This window comes from Parambassis ranga, chromosome 8, assembly GCF_900634625.1.
Source record: "Parambassis ranga chromosome 8, fParRan2.1, whole genome shotgun sequence".
NCBI classification, from domain to species: domain Eukaryota; kingdom Metazoa; phylum Chordata; class Actinopteri; family Ambassidae; genus Parambassis; species Parambassis ranga.
The window spans coordinates 6098119-6115951 of NC_041029.1; the positions used below are offsets into that span (position 1 = coordinate 6098119).

At 41.2% G+C, this 17833-nt stretch overlaps 1 protein-coding gene across 5 annotated transcripts in view; it reads right to left on the reverse strand.

Moving 5' to 3' along the window:
- cep112 (centrosomal protein 112) overlaps nucleotides 1-17833 on the reverse strand; it is a 74135-nt gene that overhangs the window by 46296 nt on the left and 10006 nt on the right. For 3 of the 5 annotated variants that reach the window (XM_028411730.1, XM_028411732.1, XM_028411729.1), the window contains 10 exons: nucleotides 12964-13050; nucleotides 10766-10865; nucleotides 10222-10340; nucleotides 9376-9519; nucleotides 7024-7178; nucleotides 6812-6941; nucleotides 6624-6716; nucleotides 6489-6548; nucleotides 5494-5573; nucleotides 4859-4885 (listed from right to left, as the gene is read on the reverse strand). In XM_028411730.1, coding sequence (XP_028267531.1) covers nucleotides 4859-4885; nucleotides 5494-5573; nucleotides 6489-6548; nucleotides 6624-6716; nucleotides 6812-6941; nucleotides 7024-7178; nucleotides 9376-9519; nucleotides 10222-10340; nucleotides 10766-10865; nucleotides 12964-13050 — 995 coding nt within the window. The remainder of the gene's footprint in view (nucleotides 1-4858; nucleotides 4886-5493; nucleotides 5574-6488; nucleotides 6549-6623; nucleotides 6717-6811; nucleotides 6942-7023; nucleotides 7179-9375; nucleotides 9520-10221; nucleotides 10341-10765; nucleotides 10866-12963; nucleotides 13051-17833) is intronic. The other 2 variants (XM_028411734.1, XM_028411731.1) reach the window with 1 other exon arrangement.

Below are 17833 nucleotides of genomic sequence, written 5' to 3' on the forward strand. Positions count from 1 at the left end.
TTGCTTATGCAAATATTCTTTTCATGTAAGCAGGGTATTTAAGAACTGTATGTGCTGTGATGTGGGTGGAGCAGCACATGGAAAAGACTGACAAACAGACTAGAGTGCATGTTTGCATGTGGATGCCTCTGGTCTCTAGTATAAAAAAAGAAAAAGAGCGAGAGCGCATGCACATATGTGTGTGTGTGTGTGTGTGCATGCTAGCGCCCGCGCATCTGCGTCTGTGAGCTCATCCAAACGGAATGATAACGAATCCACAGACACATCAAAGGGGCCTGAAAAAAGGGGGAGCACATAAAAAGAGAGAGAAAATGCAAAACTGAAAAATTCAGCTCCCTCTGAAAAAAAAAATAAAACAGGCTTGGTTTTCATCCGCATCCCCAGAGAAAGAGAACGAGAGAAAGAGAGAGAGAGAGAAACAGACACAGAATAAGAGACAGACCACAAATAAGTGAACACAAACGAGAGATAGCACAAGGGCGAGAAAATATTAAAGACAGAAAGAGCTGAAGAGAGAGCATAGCAAACAGAGCATCATTGAGCTGGATTGCTTTAAAACTGCCAACAAATGTGGACTGTTTATTACAGCATCTCACTTTAAGACATGAAACGAAGCAGCCGTCAATGCAAAAAGAATGAGGCATCGTCTCTCAGCCACATCTGCATCAGTGTTACACAATCATTGAGTCTTAATTTAATCTTAAGACTTCATGTTCTTCACTGAAGCTATTTATACCAGGCACATAAATTTAGAATGGAAACAACTGAATCGATAGTTTTTATTCTGGTGTTTTCAGTTCTGTGTAATCTATGAGACATGACGGTTCCCTTTTTATCCAACAAATGAACAATGCTAAGCAGCTCACTAACATGGCTCGCCATTGGTATAGCACATGGTGCTACGGAGCTAGCGTACCACTTTAGCAGGACACTTTTCTTCTTGCTTCCTGGACTTTTCCCCAAACAGGAACACCAAGGCTGAGAATTCAAGGCACAAATGGCCACTTGTTGGACAGGCCTTGTTAGACCAAACCAAGCTGGATGGCTCTTAATGTAAATCTATCTAATGTAAAAATCTATCCAAACTGTCTGCCATTAATAATGGAGAGGAAACCAGTGGCGTTACCTCACACTCATTACTGCGTCTTTCCTCAAAGACATCTAAACACCCATGAGAGGAGAGAAGGATGAAGAAGAATCTGGTGCAGTGCAGGCTAACAGTACAAATGTGTGGGTGGATAAACGGGTGTGTGTGTGATTATATATATATATATATATATATGTTATACATCACGTGTGTGTGTGTGTGTGTTACTAAAAAGTCAATTTTTCAGAATTAACATGGGACTTACTTTTCTATAACCCCATACAGAGAATACAAACACATAAGCCTACAGAAAAACAAAACACAAAACAAATAAAAACAGAAAAATTGATCAATTCTTAATGAAAAAAACATAAAAAGCTCAAGTCAAGAAAATATAGTGTATAAGAAAAAGAAGAAGAGAAAAGATAAGAGAGATTCTCCTCGTGACATATTTCGGAAAATCAGATTTCTTGCCTTTGCCATGTATTTAAATGCTATTTGGCTTCATGAATTATGCAGACTACAACATAATATGCTAAATCAACTAGGCACGGGTCCCTAAAGTAAACATAATGTATTTACATATCCCGAACATAATACAGTGGAAAATGAAGCTGGAAGGATTGAGTTGTTTCAGAGCATCAGTTAAATGAGCCTGATTTCACAGTGTCAGTGCATATTTGTAGGCAATAACTTAATGTAAAAATGTCAAGTTTGGTTATGTAGGCATAGACAAGGCAATTACAGCAGGATATGAAAATGTCAAACTATCAGCTGGGGCAAGTATTACGTGAAATAAGATGATCAGATATGACAAATTACAGCTCAACAGTGAATTCGTTTTTTTCCCAAAATAATTATCTGGTTCATCGTAGATCATTTTATTCAATATTCAAAAAGAAAAATACAGCCTAGACATTTAGACATTCCTTCTGTGGTTCTTGATACTAAGCTCAACACCCCAATTAACTTGGAGCCACATATTTGAGCAATTTTGCGAGGCTATACTAGTAAAATTTACTGCAGGACTGTCTGCAGTGCAAGAGAACCACTGGACTATTGAACCCAGAGCTCTTTAAAATTTTCCTTTTGTGAGGTCTTTGGTATCACATTGACAGTGAACCCATCCAACTCCCCCTTTTTAATGCAGTTGCCATGGGAGTAAATATTGAGCCCCGGTGAAGCTTTTCAATATGCAGGATCCATACCTCCACCTGCGCCTGCACCTGAACACTAACTGGCTGCAGAGCCTCTGCTCAGCTCTCCTCTGGTCCCACTCCGGACCACCACCTTGCTTCCCCTCCATCCCTTCCTGTCATGGGAGAGGAATGCTGGGAAAGATAAGACCACTTCAAAGACACACACACACAGATAGAGTATGTATGTGCACACACACATACAAAGTAACTTGAAAGAACATATTGGATGGATCCTTCACCTTTAAGAGGAGAGGGGCATGCGTGATGGGGGCTCTATTTCATGCATGCATGTGGGCATGCATACACAAACACTGTAAGAGTGAACAATGACACGTTGGAGAGAAAGCGACACATATAATCTGCAACAATAACTTGCCAGGAGCTGATTGCAAAATAAACAGTTGCAGCTCGGTGGTGCAACGGGAGAGTTTACAGAAAACATGTAATTGAAACAATAGAAGAAAAGCAAGAAACTTTAAACCATGAAACATCCAATCCATGAGTGTGTGTGACTCCTCACTCACACAGTCAGACTCCAGTCACTTGTAAACATAAGCGCACTTTGCTTTCAGCTCCCTAAAGTGGACGCTTTTCTAAAGTGTAAGCAATCAGTGTGAGCCAAACACTACACAGCTACACTGCCACTACAGCCCTAAGCCACACCACACCATAGAGTGCACATGTTGTTGGATAAGGCCTGCAAGATGCCATGCTACAGGAAGGATGGTATGGAGGGGAAAAAAAACAAAACTCAAAGACAGGAAATATTCTAGAAATGTGGCTGCTGTTTTTTTATTTTCCAACTTTCAACATCCAGGTGGTTTTCTGATGTTTTTAAATTTGGATGAATTTGGAGGTCATTGTTGCAAAAGCAGGCAAGCTGTTCCCCAGATGAGCTCCTCCTCTCTTTAAACCCCCTTGTATCTCTCCATCTCTATGCTAATGCCCTGTAATGATCTGAGGCACGTTGGGATGAAAGAAGAGAAGGAAAACTTGTTCTCTGCACAGCTTTGTCGTGCTTTCTGTTGTTGTTGCTATAGTAACGCAGACCTAGAACTCAAATTGATACAGCAATGCTTATTTGCATAGCAGGACAAGGTGATATGCTATTTGATACGTGGATATTGACAACATATAAATAATTGTCTTGGATTATTAACATGTAGAATGTAGAGCAGTATTTTGCATGGATTAACAGAGGAGCCATCTTGAGCAGCACTACTCCCATCTTTACATATGTGCACACACACACAAGCACACTAACACAAACCCATGTGCAGTCCTGCTTTTACTTTGAAGTTCTCTTGGATCGCCTTTAAAGGCCTTCGGTGTTGCCACGGCAGCAGGCAGGTAGCAGACATCAGACTGCTTAGAGTGTTTGTGTATGTGTGTGTGGAGCCTGAGTACTTAATTAGCTAAGAGCCCGATGGGCCACTTGCCGTTTCTCAGTGTTTAACACTAAGCGAGGAAATGACGGCTCGTTACTGATACTAACAACAAGGATAATTTATGCACAAACGGATCTGTCAGCTGCGTTTAAGCTTGTTCTCTGTTGCTGGGATGACAATGACAAGCAAACAATAGGCAGGCACAGCCATCAATGTCCCTTTGTGATATTTACGCTGAAGACTCAATGCCAAGAAACTGCAAAGTTAATTACATCAAGATGACAGGAACACAAAGAAGCTGCAAGAATAACCAAGCAATACAGTTTAGTACAATTCCGTCCTCAAGATTTATTCTTGTTTGTGCAGGCCACTTAAAATGTGTCTAAGACTACCAATAAAGAGTATCTCAGTACAAATTTCAGCCCTCTTGTCTATCCTATGAGGATACATTAGCTAGGGTGCATCCACTGCAGGGTGTAATTTGCTCTACAGTGAGACATGTTCTTGAGTTAGTGCAATGAAAAAACACCTACCGACCTACCTATGTTGTTAAATGGGCTGAACTGGTGTTGTGCTAAACACATTATAGTTTTACCAGGAACTGTAATTGTCTTGTGGCCAAGTAATATGGTTCTTTATGGCATTAATTACTAACTGGATTATACTGGCTGGTTCAACTGGAGTCTGTTGAAGTCTAGGCTTTCAGTAGAATACGTACGGTAAAGCTTAAAGATAGGGTAGGAGATTTTGAAAACTCAAGAGTCAGCCAGATTTCCAAAGTAAACACACGCCCCTTTCTCTCGGAGCTCACCCCGAAGCCATGCCTCCAATCACATGGATGCGCATCACCTGAAGACGAGCTGTGACTTCGGCCATCATGCACGTACCTCTCTGGTGCGCACAGAGCAGGAAGAGTGACAACCAGCCAATACTCTGCGCAGGGTCCACCTGGAGGATTGGCTGATGGTTTTAGTGTTTTATAGCTTCCACAGATGATTCATATTCTTTGTTTTATTGCGAAACTGCCGAACTAATTGGTTGCTATCGGATTGTAAAGAGAAGTTACACTAATTTAACAAAAAGTGCATCAGAATGAAATCTCCTACCCTACCTATAACGGTAAGAGCAATAAGGTGACCAGCTTTAGTAAGGAGATCACAAACACCAATCAACAAAAATTCTACCTGCTTGTCACATTTCCATCATCGAAGCTGGAACAGAAAAAAAACTGTGATACTATATAAGGGGGAATGGTGATTGTACACAATACCAATGCAGACAAAGACCAGGTCTTACTTTTTTTTTGTGTGTGAAAAGAGTTTAAAAGTTATCAGGTTCTCATCTCCAACAGCACTACACTCAGTTATAAAATAAGATCAAAGAGAGTGTGCGAAGGCTGGCTTGTTAAAGCCAAACTCCACCTTAAATCAGAATTCATGCACACGGTTCTTATCAAAGATCAAAGATCTAAGTCAGCAGACATAAACAACTTTCTAATAAAGTCTGAAGCCTCAGAGTCATGGCACAAATGTGTGATACTAATCAGTATAAAATAAATATTATTCTTCACTAATATGATATATGATGATGAGATGTGAATTTCAAGACCAAAAGGGGTTATTTCAGTACAGACTGTAAAACAGCACACATACATGCACATGGAACTTTGAGGATAATATCAAATTATCAGCTGAAATGCTGGTGTTATGCCTCTGATTTCTATGGAAAACAGTTGAATAAAAGGATGCACATTTTTTTACACCACAAAATATTTGAAATCTTTATGGTACTTTATGACAGCTTCTTCAATTCACTGTACCTTAGCGCATCTTCCAGTTTGGCTGTCTTCCTCTTAGCCTCTGTTTTCTCTTTCTCTGCCTCACTTTGAACCGCCAAAATCTGAGAGAGAGAAAGGGAGTAAAAGAGAGAGGCGTAAGCGAGTGCAATAACAGACACCATCAAACATCACTCAAGAAACCTTTCCTGCCTTTGACCTTGTGCATCTGGACTCGTCTCGTCTCTCCGTCACCCCATCAAAAGTACCATCTGAGCCTATCAGCCTGCTTACAGGGCCTCTCGGTCTGGATCTATAGCTGCCATATGGGCCTTTCTTGTGTCCAGATACTATACCGAGTCTATTTCACGTGTCTCATTTTCTACTCCTTAGTTGTGGAAAGACATATCTTTCCAGCAAAAAAAAAAATAAAAAAACAACAAGGAAAATGAACAATACACTTTTTTCCTTTAGTGTTTTCATTCTATGTCACCTTGCAGAAGAAAGAACAAGACAGAAAGCAGGAAAAACAGAAACTCTCCAGGTTGATTACAAGGATAGAATAAAAACCAGACATCAAAACCAAACTACTGAGAGGAGCTTAATTTAAATTCTCCCTGACCCTGAATAGAGAGCACAGAGGCCTGCTAAGTTTTTGCAGGTGTATCCGTCCCAGGAGCATGTGTGTGCCAGCCTGCCACAGACACACAGACACACACACACACACACACACATTATTTGTAGATGTGGCACTTTGAAGATGACCCATGTGCAGTGTGGCCTTTTAAATTTGATCCTAGCCTAAAAGTCTAGCCTGGTCTCTTAGATCATTAACAATGGCCTGTGCGCTTTATGGCTCGATTAAGGGTCTCTGAAAAGTAAAGAGCTGCACAAAAGCAGAGGCAATTACAGGCAACTGACAGAGCATACTTCAGACAGGACAAATGTCCGACTTTGACAAACAGTCTAAGATTTTTATGAGGCCAGACTTAAATCTTAAAAAAAAGGAACCACCAGTCCAAGCTGGACTGTCACGCTACCTTTTTCTCACAGTTGATCAGTAGTTCATCTTTTTCCTGTTGAAACTTTATCTCCTGATCCTAAAAGAAAGTTAAACACATTAAATGACACATCACATCCACATCACATCCGTACCACCACCACTCAAATCATACCCTGACTTGTTGGTGCCGTTGATGCTCGCTCTCCATGAGCTGCTGTTTGATCTGAGCCATGGTTTTCTCAAATCCTTCCATCACCTCAGAGGCCTGAAAGAGACAAGGACAAAGTCTGGTAAATATTTTGTGTCTTGTATCATTTAGCAGCCTTCAGAAAGAGGTGGATGGGTTGTGGTATTGTAAACCTTCGCAGCAGACAGAGCATGCTCCTGATGTAAGTGGCTGATGTCAGTCTCGTGTCTGGCTTGGAGTTTGCGTATGGTCTGCTCATGCTGCTCACTCTGCTGCTCCTTCTCCTTCTGCAGGATCACAATCCTGCACACAGTTTGATTCAGACTAAATGTCTGAGAACAACAGACGTCAAGTATATTTCTCTATTGTCAATACAGTTCCATACCGTCTGTTATCTTCTTGCAGTTCAGCGCTGATGGAAGCAATATGGATCTCCAACTGGGCCTTCTCTTGTGTCAGCTTGTGACGCAGCGCGTTGCCCTTCTCCACCTCCGCTGACTGCTGTTTCACCCGCAGCTCCAGCTCACGTACCATTCGCTCCTGAAACAAAACAATGCACAAAAAATCCCTCACAAAACCAAACTGCTTGAACCAATGAAGGTGCTAGTGTGAGAAAATGTCACAGGTCAGGAAACTGCATACTTTTAGACAGAGAAATCTGGTTGGAAACATGGAGGAATGCAGCTAATGGTGCAGCTGACTTGATGTTTGAGCCTGTATGATGCTCAGTTTTAAATGATTTTGCCAACTGTTAAATATTAAATATTACAGTTTATACATTTTAAAATGTAGTGCTTGTGCTTAGGTCTGAAATTAGTTGTCTCTGTTTGTACACAAATACAATGTCAAAAGCTCAATCAGGATTTTGATTTTCAATAAAGACAATGATCAAAGTCCAGCTGAAGAAGCTGACAGCTTCTTCTTCCGGCACTGTTCTCTGCCTACAGTCTATCAGCATGGACATGTGTGTCTTTGTGTGTACATATGACAGCACGGAATGCAGTGTGGGCAGGCTGATAAAGGCGATGATTAAAGATGGAGCACGCTAGTTGATCTAGACGATGACAGAGGCAGGCGATGACAGAAGGTGGAATGACGAGAGGGAAGGGAGAAGGGAACAGTGTGTTTGAAAAAGAGTATGAGAGCGGTGCCCGGTGAGGCTGGTGAGAGAGATTTTTGTCTTTGTGTTAGCAGTGCAGGGTGTTATGAAAAGGAACAAGGGGCCTGTGTTGCACGGGGACGCGTGCTGACGCTTAGCTCTCTGGCATGAGATGAGAAGAAGGTATCCATATTGAAGTTGGACTGGGCACACCTGGACACACTCTACGTGCCCTAATTAGGTGCGTTAGAAAGAGAATTACTTTGTGTGAAGAACAGATTACACTGTACAAGCTACATTATGAGCTCCGCACCTCTTCAAAGAATTAAAAGTGATACTCACTTTGAAGATGAGGAAAAGAACATGTAAGCTGTAACAAAAAAAGGTCATATAATATGATGGATGACCTTTCATAGCCTTTTTTTATTTCAGAAAAAAGGCCAGCAACTGGAAGGCTGCCATTTCCAGAGGGTTGTGTGTTTGCATGTTTATTGTGGTTCAAAGTCAAGTATGACATAGAGGCCAGTAAAAGGGGTATGGAGGTAAGAAGCCACAAGAGATGGTGCAGACTTGAGGAACAAGTATCTAATAAATACATCTTTAAGTTTGTTTAAACACTGTAGAGTATAATCTGAACATCTTTTTGAACTCCAACACAGATTGGAGGCATTTTAACCTCTTACAGGGCCGCTGAGAGTTGGTGAGGTTTAATGTTGTCAAGGGTCACTGAAAGTCATTGAGGTTGTTGACCTCAGTGACCTCTTAAAGGTCAGTGTGAAGTGCGGGGGACTGATTATTCAACCAAAAAAAAAAAGATCTGAAATCGGAAAACTAAAGCTACTTTGAACAGAATACAACACAGCAGCAAAGGATTAAACCTGGAGACACTAATAGAGGTGGTGAGATAAAGTCCACTTTGAACATCCCAACTCAGTATGTGCGTAGGTCAGCCCAACCTCACAGCAGGAGAGCAGCTAATTTACAGTGACAGAGGCCTCTTTTCTTTCTCTTGGACCTTGTCTGTCCTTAATTATTAAAAGAGGGGCCTTACCATCAGCCCTGCACATTCTACTGTTTGATGCCTCTTAAATGTGGGCCTGTTGACAGATTAAGGCCAGAAGCAATATGTGGGTATGTGTGATGCGTATGACAGCCCATGTATGCCGATACTGATATCAACACTCTTTATGAAGCAGTGCGTTCGACTGGCCTCTAGTGTTGATGATCCCCGACTAATGAAATGTGCACAATTTCACTTAAAACCTTAGTCCATCAAATAAACCGTGGCTTTGGGTGCAAGCTACGTATATATGCGTGCACATCTTTGAGCACAATCAGAGCAAGGGCTAAAATTTAATACATACTTGGATCAAAGACCTTTATCGAGACGACAGACATAAAATATGCAAGTCATCCTCGCCCAGAGGTTAGAGGATGTCTCCTTTCATTTCGGCCACAGTGTGTTGTGGGCCACTGCTTAATGATTGAAAATTGACAGATGTAAACATTTCAAATGCATCTCTTTATTCAGAGTCTGTGCCAAAGAACACAATCAACGCTTAAAAAACGTACAGTGCCTGAGTAAATCTGCTCTATGAGCACACGAGCACGCTCACATATCCCTGTTGCTGTACTCACTGTTGCCTGTGATCGAGCGTTATGCTCAGACTCCATCTTAGCCAGTCTCAGGTTAGTGTCGTCCAGCAGCTCCTGAATATTCTCTGTGTGTTTCTTCTGCAATTCAAACTTCTCTTGCTCCATCTCTGTCACAGCAGCATGCAGCTACAAGAGAACAGCATAACGATAAGTCACAGATCTTCTTGTTTTTTACAAGGCTTTGCTCTATTTAACTTTGTTTCAGCTATACTTTCCTAGCATCTTCTCCTCAGGTTTCGTTTACAGCATCACAATCTCTTTGTGTTTCTTTCTCACCGCTGCTTCATTTGCAAAAGTTACACAAAAAAAATGGTGTGGTGCAACCACATCAGTACAAACATATGAATGGGTTCAGGAGGTGTCACAAGTTACAGTAAACTCGTGCACAAGAAAAGACAGTCAGACAGAGGTCGGTGCTGAGAACAATTGAAAAAAAATACATCAGGCTATTAATATATGGCTTAATTTAAATCCACTCTATATGATCTATGAGTTAGTAAAGTCTATTTCTTTATATATCCACCATCTTGCTTATTTAAAGAGGTTTAAAATCATTTATGATTGCTGCATCTGAGAAAAATTGTTGCTCCCCACATACTAAGCAGCCCTAAAGGGATCTGTGTAAACTTCATTAGAATCTTATTGAGCAGCTAGAGTTATCAGAGTGAAAAGACAATTCACCCACACCGACTTAAACACTGCACGGAGGACAGCCTGACTCCATGCCTCTTCTCTGTGTCATGCTAACAAACAGCCTTCCTCTGGCTCAGGGCTGCTGACACTGTGTTAGGCTGCAGAATATCCCAACCCTTGGATTTATCCTCATACCTTCTTCTCCCACTCGTTTTTTAAAGAGTCGGCGCTCTGATCCGACATCTTCTTCAACTCCGCAATCTGCTTGTCTTTGCTCTCGCAGATGACCTGGGATTCCCGCAGCACACTTTGAACTGTGGAAGAGCACAGACACAAACATACAAAGAGCAGTTGGGCCCTGCCTCGGGGTATGAACAGATGGACCCACACAGACATGCACTCCTTGATGCGCTGTCAGTAAATCAAAGTCAATAAAGATTTTACTTCTATCAAATGGCGAGCAGTGCTTCTCTTTGCCAAGTTTATATGTTTTTCTTCGAATGCTTTTAGAGACAGATAAACGAGCGGAATAGAGAGGAGTAAGACAGAGGAAAACATAATCAGCCATGAAGAAGAAGATGCGATTATATTTTAGATTGAGCTTCACAGCTGGAGAACATCACTCTACACCAGCACAGTCTCTTGTGAACTGTATCTTTCAGGGCTTTTTACTCCGAGTGTTCAAAGACACGAGAATAAACAACCCTCCAGTTAACTCTGCAATCATGTGACCTTTCACCTTTCTTCTCCAGCTTATGGATCCTCTCCTCTGCATCTCTCAGCTTGTCCCGGTACAGGCTCTTCACTTCCTCAATCTCACCATTTTTTCTGTCTAAAATCTGAGAGAAAAGAGAAAGGGATACCGTGGTTACAAAAACTTTCAGCTTTTTATGGCTGATTAAATTGTGATGTCTCTTTATTAAGCTATTTACTTTACTGTACTGTCACTATGTTGGCATTTTCCACGCAAAGGTTACAGAGGCTACAATCATGCCACAAAATCAAACACAAAGAACAGAGCTGAGAACCCCACAGGATTGAATTCAGTCCTCACTGTAGGGAAGGCCCAGCAAAAATGTAGAAACAGATATGGTTGTTTCTTTTAAATGCAGTTATCTGGACGTAGAAAAGGACTTCATCTTTCACATATATATATATATATATCAAGTCCTTAGGTGACTCTGAGCAATCGGAGTGAAATCGGCAGCTGAGTGAACCACCTGTGCTGAGGCGTGATGAGATAAGTGCATCTGCTTGCTGCTGCCATCTGTGTGCAATTAGCTAAATTAAGCCATAGAGAATCGGAGCTGCAGTATAAAAAGGACAGTCGATGACTCTCAGTTGCATAGTGTGCATACATGTACTGTATGTATAGGAATAGTGTATAGTGCTGATTTATTACTAAAGATTCCTTTCAAAAATAATGTATAGTTCTACCAAATTGTATGGATTCATTGTGTTAACAACATCAGATGATGTTCTCACTTTCTGAATAAAATTGCAGGAAAACTCATCCTGGTTATTTTTCCAAAAGCCCATGATACTTTAGTATTTTGTTCAAAATAAATGCCCTTATTAGCCAAGCCTGTCATCGTCTCTCCTTGAATGGGATGAAGGAGATGAAAGGAGGATGGGGCGAAGTTCACAGAACATTTAGGGATACCCAATTTTTCCCCCCTATTTCACCACCCAAAGGGGATTGTTGTCTTTTTGGAGTCCACCAACACAGGCAATGAGACTTGTTTTGTCCAGAGAGAGAGAGAGAGAGAGAGCAGTAGACGGTGGGAAATGACAGCTTTTAGGGTGCCTATTTTAAGTTTTTATAGGACTTACTAATGCAGTGAGGGGAGGGGATGATTACCTGTCTGGCTAGCCACAGCTTTAACTGAAGTAAAGGAGCAAACAACAACATAATACAAAAAGAGAAACTGTTTCTGTTTGTCAGAAGCACAACCTCAGTGGTGATCATCTAATGTTTACCCTGCAGTATATGTTATTAATTTCAAAGTATTTACATATTAAGCAAAACAACAAAGATGTGTGTCCTTACATGTGCATTCATTAAATATTTAAAAACTACACACAAAACTGACCCACAACCATTAGCATACAACACTGTGGCCTGTTCCCTCATTACCCTCTCAATTTCAAGCAGGGGGGACACATGACCAGTGGCATATACATTATTCATAAACAGACTAATTAAAACTAAACCATGCTTATCCATCCTCCATCAGGCTAGTCAAAGCACCCCCCCCCACACACACACACCCTCCCCAAATCACTCCCCTTTGAAGCCATTAAGGGGGAATACTGGCCAAAATTCGGAGGAAATGACATCGGACATAACTCGCAATCTGTATGTAATTAAACAGAAAGCAACAGAGAGCTAGCTGTCATCCTGTCTCTTGTCAAACACAGAGAAGCAGCGGGCATCTTAAAGTGGAGAGAAAATTGGAGTGTTTTTTAGGTTTTATTAAAAGCTTCTGTGGCAGCAAAGGAAAGTCATACTGAGGACATGACAGATCCCAGGTGCTTGATCTGCAGCCTATACTTGACGGGCACCTAGTGTGAAATGAAGCAGCTTTACTGCTTTTTTTTTCCAACCAGCTGACAAAAAGCTTTGAAAAGATGATTATTTGCAGGATGGGGCAATGAGTAGCGGAGAGATTCATTCCTTTACTTTTCATTAGGCACCAAATGGAGTCAAGATTAATGACAGGCACTGAAAGACGGGTTAATAGTTTTTAAGAGCACTTAAGCAGACCTGGCCTGTTGAGTAGAAGAGACAGCAACCAATTAAATACTGAATAATACACTGTACCAGTGCAGTATGTCATTGGTAGTTATGATAAATACTGTAAAATATACTGATACTTACGCTAGTGAGACACTTATCTGCAATTGTATATAGTACCTTCAGATTTTTATTCTTACCTTCTCAACATCTGCATCGTGTCTGTGCTGCATCCTCAGTTTTTCCTCCTGGTGCTTGGCCTCCAGTACTTTGATTTTCATCTCAGTCTGAAAACACACACAAAGTACAACCACTAATATGAATATACAGCTTTTTTCATGGAAATAAAAGAAAAAAAACATCATCTTAAAGAGTGACAAGATAACTACGTTGACATGAATCTGGATGAAAAGAGATGCACTGCGTACCACCGTGCACATCATGAGCATCCGATGATAAGACAAACCTCATTAACATTTAAAAAACATTTACCCAAACAGACCTTCAAATGTACCCGACTGTTTGTGAGTTTGTGCGTGCGCACGATAAACAAAGCAGGAGTCTGTTTGCTTGTGTGTGTTCTGTTACACTTTTGTTCACTTGTGTATACACACAGCAGTTAATCATGCCGAGAAATGCTGTTTTCTTTTTCAACACAGCATTTTCAAAAGATGAAAAGTTCAGCGCTGTCACGTGCATGTCAGAACAGATATCTTTAAGCTAGAGGGCTTCCTGGTCTTTGTCAAATGAATCCCTAATGACCCATTCATCATATTCTGTAAATGACTAAATGAAGACTTGGGGTGTGTGTAAACTTGTAAGCAGACAGGAAAAAGGATGAGTACTAGGCTGTAGAAATGTTACATTTCTAGTTTGTTTTCAATGTCAGCCTCAAGTGGCCACATGTGGAACTGCAGTTTTTTTAAGATTTCATCCATTCAGCCTCAGAGGCTATCACTGCATTCACACAATTAATGATGAGTAACATTATCGCCTGAACAAAAGCTCACATTCTTCTTTTGATCACAAAATTTAAGTCACGCAGAATTTCTTCAGTGAAGAACTGCCGTGGCAACTCATTATGCACATGAAAACAGCTTCTCTATTCTCAAACCCTTACTGCTAATGGGGCACAACAAAATAAACCTTTGCCAGAAGTTTGCCAGAGAAAAGTATTTAAAGATTTGCATGGCAGTCCTTATTCTGTGCCCTGTGGATGGTGCTAAAAATACTGCCACATATCAGCATTTGGCTGTCGCCAGAGACAACAAGTGTAGTCTTAGCCTTATCACTGTCCTGGTAAATGTAAATGCCTTTAATTTACAATATTATGCAATAAAAATGTTCATTGCTTCCCTGAAATGTTCTCAGTAGGTCTTTCAGTTTTCCCTTAGGTTTTTTTTCTTGTTTGTTTTCTACCAAGCTGTTTCTGCTCAAAACAACACATGTAAGCACAAGGAAAACCTTTGACAGAAAGATGACCAGCCATTTGCTTTGATGTCACTACTCATGTTTAGTCACTGTCTGCTTTGGTGTGTTAATCAACCCTGGAGCAGGGTGACAATGTGTTTCCTTTGAAAGTGTGTTTGTGTGTGTGAGAGAGCATATCAGTGGATAACAACATCCCAAGGCTAGCTCTTGTTTGTTCTAGTCATCAAAACCATTAAGTAGAAAATTCCCATGACATTACTTGGCAACAGTCAAACCACATGAAATCTGAATCATGAAGCGACTGTGACGTCTGAATAAAAATACGATTTAATTATAGTACTGTAAAAGCGTATTAATACAGACATCAACAGCAAGCTGAATGTCAAAAAAAAAAATAAAAATTGGAGCCATGATTTGCGATTGAAATGGTAGTTTTGGCAAGATGTCAGAAATTCCCTTAACAGTCTGAGCCCTGTTAGAAATAAAAGTCCAACTAAAATGCATAAATTGCCTCCTAGATGTCTTCCCTCATTATTGCACTTCAGCTACATTTACGCACTTGATCCTTGACAAAGCTCTGTTAAGTATTCCGTTTGCTTCTTCTGTCTTTTTTTTCTTGATTTACCACCATTCTAGTGCAATTGAGGGGACCACAGGAGACCTGTCAGACTAGAAAGGAAAAAGCACAAGAAAGTGATAGAAGGAGAGAAGGAGAGATGATGGCAGTGATTGAAAAGCAAAAAGAGTAAGCAGAGACCTGATTCTGCCGGCGCCCCAAAAAACAAAAAAAAAGCACATGTGGGGGAGTCACTTTCTTATCCTCTCTTCAAATGCTCTTTGGAGAAAGTTTGTCAAACTAGATCAGGGGTGTTTGAAACTTGTTTATAAAAGCGGCGGTGAAGGAAGGAGGAGGAGGAGGAATGTCGTACACCTAAGGCTTCTGAGACGCCTTCAATCAGCCCAACTGGGTGGTACAGCTTTTTTCCCCTTTTCTCTTTTTCGGAGTTGTAGCGAGTGCTGTAAGATGCCATGTTTTTTGACACTTCGCTCTTGAAAGGATGAGAGGGAGGGAGGGAGGGAAGAAAGAGAACAGGAGGGAGGGAGGGAGGGTTCTGTTAGAGAGGGAATGTGTTGCTTTTTCTGCTCTCAAAACTGGTGGTGGGGTCGAGACCTTTTCATCCTCTGGGAAGATGTGTTCACAAATCGTCTGCTAAATGTTTCACAAAGCAAGGTTGCATTTGTGCTTTTCCTTCGTCTTGCCTCAGATGTACAATGTCCTGGTGTGTCTTTCATCCTCAGTAAACACAGATGCTCTAGGATAGTCAGTACGCACTGTGGTGCTATCTACTGAGGAGCAGCACAATGCCATTTCTACTCTCTAAGAAGACGCTCATTTTTCTCTCCACATGGTGAGACCGGACAAACAAAATTGCTTAAAATTAAATCTCTGACGTGAAACACAGACTTCATAAACAGAAAATTAAAAAAAAAAATACATCAAACACAAAAGAATCATGGGCAGAAATGCTTGAAATAGAAACTTTATCATTAGGGAACACTGGATCCCTTCACCCATCTTGAAAGCCACCACTGAACTACCACTAAACTAAAGACTGACTAGCTTACTCTTTTTTAGCTTTGAAAGGCGATCAGATAAGCTGGGCTATGGCCCTATAAATCACAGGCTGAGAGCTCAAGCTTTATCCCAAAGGAGTCTTAGATTAGAGAGACTGCATCATTATGGCATCAGAAAGCAAAAGGGGTCTGATCCCCAGTCAGGGTGCTTGTGACCATTAGAGTGTGAAGGCTTGACTCCAACACACTCATCTACCATTCTGTGCCTGCTGCCGACAATCCCTGAGGTCAGGTACCAAGGGACAGATTGAAGATGTGCTGTTTTAAATCAGTCTGTCAGTATATTCTGAATCACAATGCATGGGCCTACGTGTGTCTGACTCTGACTCCTCGTTTAATTGAATTTCCAAATTAATACCCAGTCAGTCTTACCGAGTGCTGTGGGATTAGCAGGACTTTACTGCTCCTGTGAGACATTTTCTTTCCCATAAGGAAACACGTATGTATGTACAGTATAAGCCAAGTGACTCACAGCTGCTCAAGTTTCTCAGCTGCCACCAACTGTTCCATAGGAAAAAGCAGTGTGCATTCATATCACACAATGATAGTGGGAGGACTAGCTTGGTGTGAAAGCTGAGCTACCACCAGCTTAATGTCGTGGTAACACTTAAAACCTGGGTAAGTGTTCAACTATGCCTTTTGGATTAAAGGAAAGTGATGTCACTGTGATTTGCCAGATTGAAGCAATAAAAGGGGCTGGATGATTCTTCCAAGCTCCTAAGGGAAAGCTAAGGTTAGAGGAGCTAAAGATGCTCTGAACCAAATCTATCCCGCTTCACAGTGTATGCAAAACTCAAGCTGTGACAAAACAGGTGTTTCAACCTGTCTAGGGATGCTGAGTAACAGCACATATACACTTGCAAATGCAATCTATGTGGGAGGCTCATTCAAATTAGGTAGTGCTGTCTCTTAAGGTTTGGCATCTCACAATCATGTCTGTTTTTATTTAATCAGCAGACAACCCTTCATGCTAAAAGGATAGCAGCATTTGTACGTAAATACACACGCTAAATATGTGATGTGCTACATCATGTGTCAACAGCACACACAGCATGCCAGGAGACTTGAGGAAGCCCTGGAGTCAGCCAACGAGTTTGAATGCCTCTTGCAATATCTGCAAAAGCATTGGTATCGAAATGGTATTGGGTATTGTCACCAAGTCAGTTACTGACTTCAAGACAGAAAATGTCAGAACAGTGCTTCTCTACATCAAGCTCCTGATGCAAGCGTGCAAAACATATTACATATTAGCCTGCAGTGTTATGCAAACATAACACTGCAGGCTAATATTTCTATTGTACTGGAGACATGACAGACCATAATGTAAATGTCACACCTCTCCAGAGCTTCTCTTCACATAACCTGGCTACAGTAAGCACAGCACACATTTAAGCACCATGGGAAAAAGTTTGGTGCATCAGTTCTGCACCATTTCCTCTTGTGTCCCCCTTCCCCCTACCATCTCTTCCCTGTGACTTTTCCTGAACTGGTTCCCATACTAACTAACATGTGGCCTCACTGGAAACAACATGTCAGTTCAGTTTCCTATGGTTTTCAGCCTCCTAAAGAAATAACACACTTATTCTTAGACATGCAACTTACACTAGGGTGGGCCTGGGAAATACACTGAACATACTCAACAAATGACCATGAAATTAGACGCTCATCATCCTAAGCATAACATAATACAGCTTGTTGTGTGGCTGTTGTTTCCAGTAGCTTTAGATTGCATAGATGTGCCTGATAAACAGGTAACTGAGAGTTGGTGTGTCTAATAAATATGTTCTCCTGAAATAAATTTATATTCCCACCACACACAGCTGTAGTCTGAAGTAGGATCAAACAGCATAGGACGTTGCCTTAATATCATATTGGAGTTGCAAAGATCAGTCAGCCCAAAAGTCCACTGCCTTACTGGATACAGAGTGTATGTCGATGCATGCAAATCCTCTTTTGGCAGTCACAAACACATCCTCGTTAAGGGAGGTCAATAAACCAGTGGAT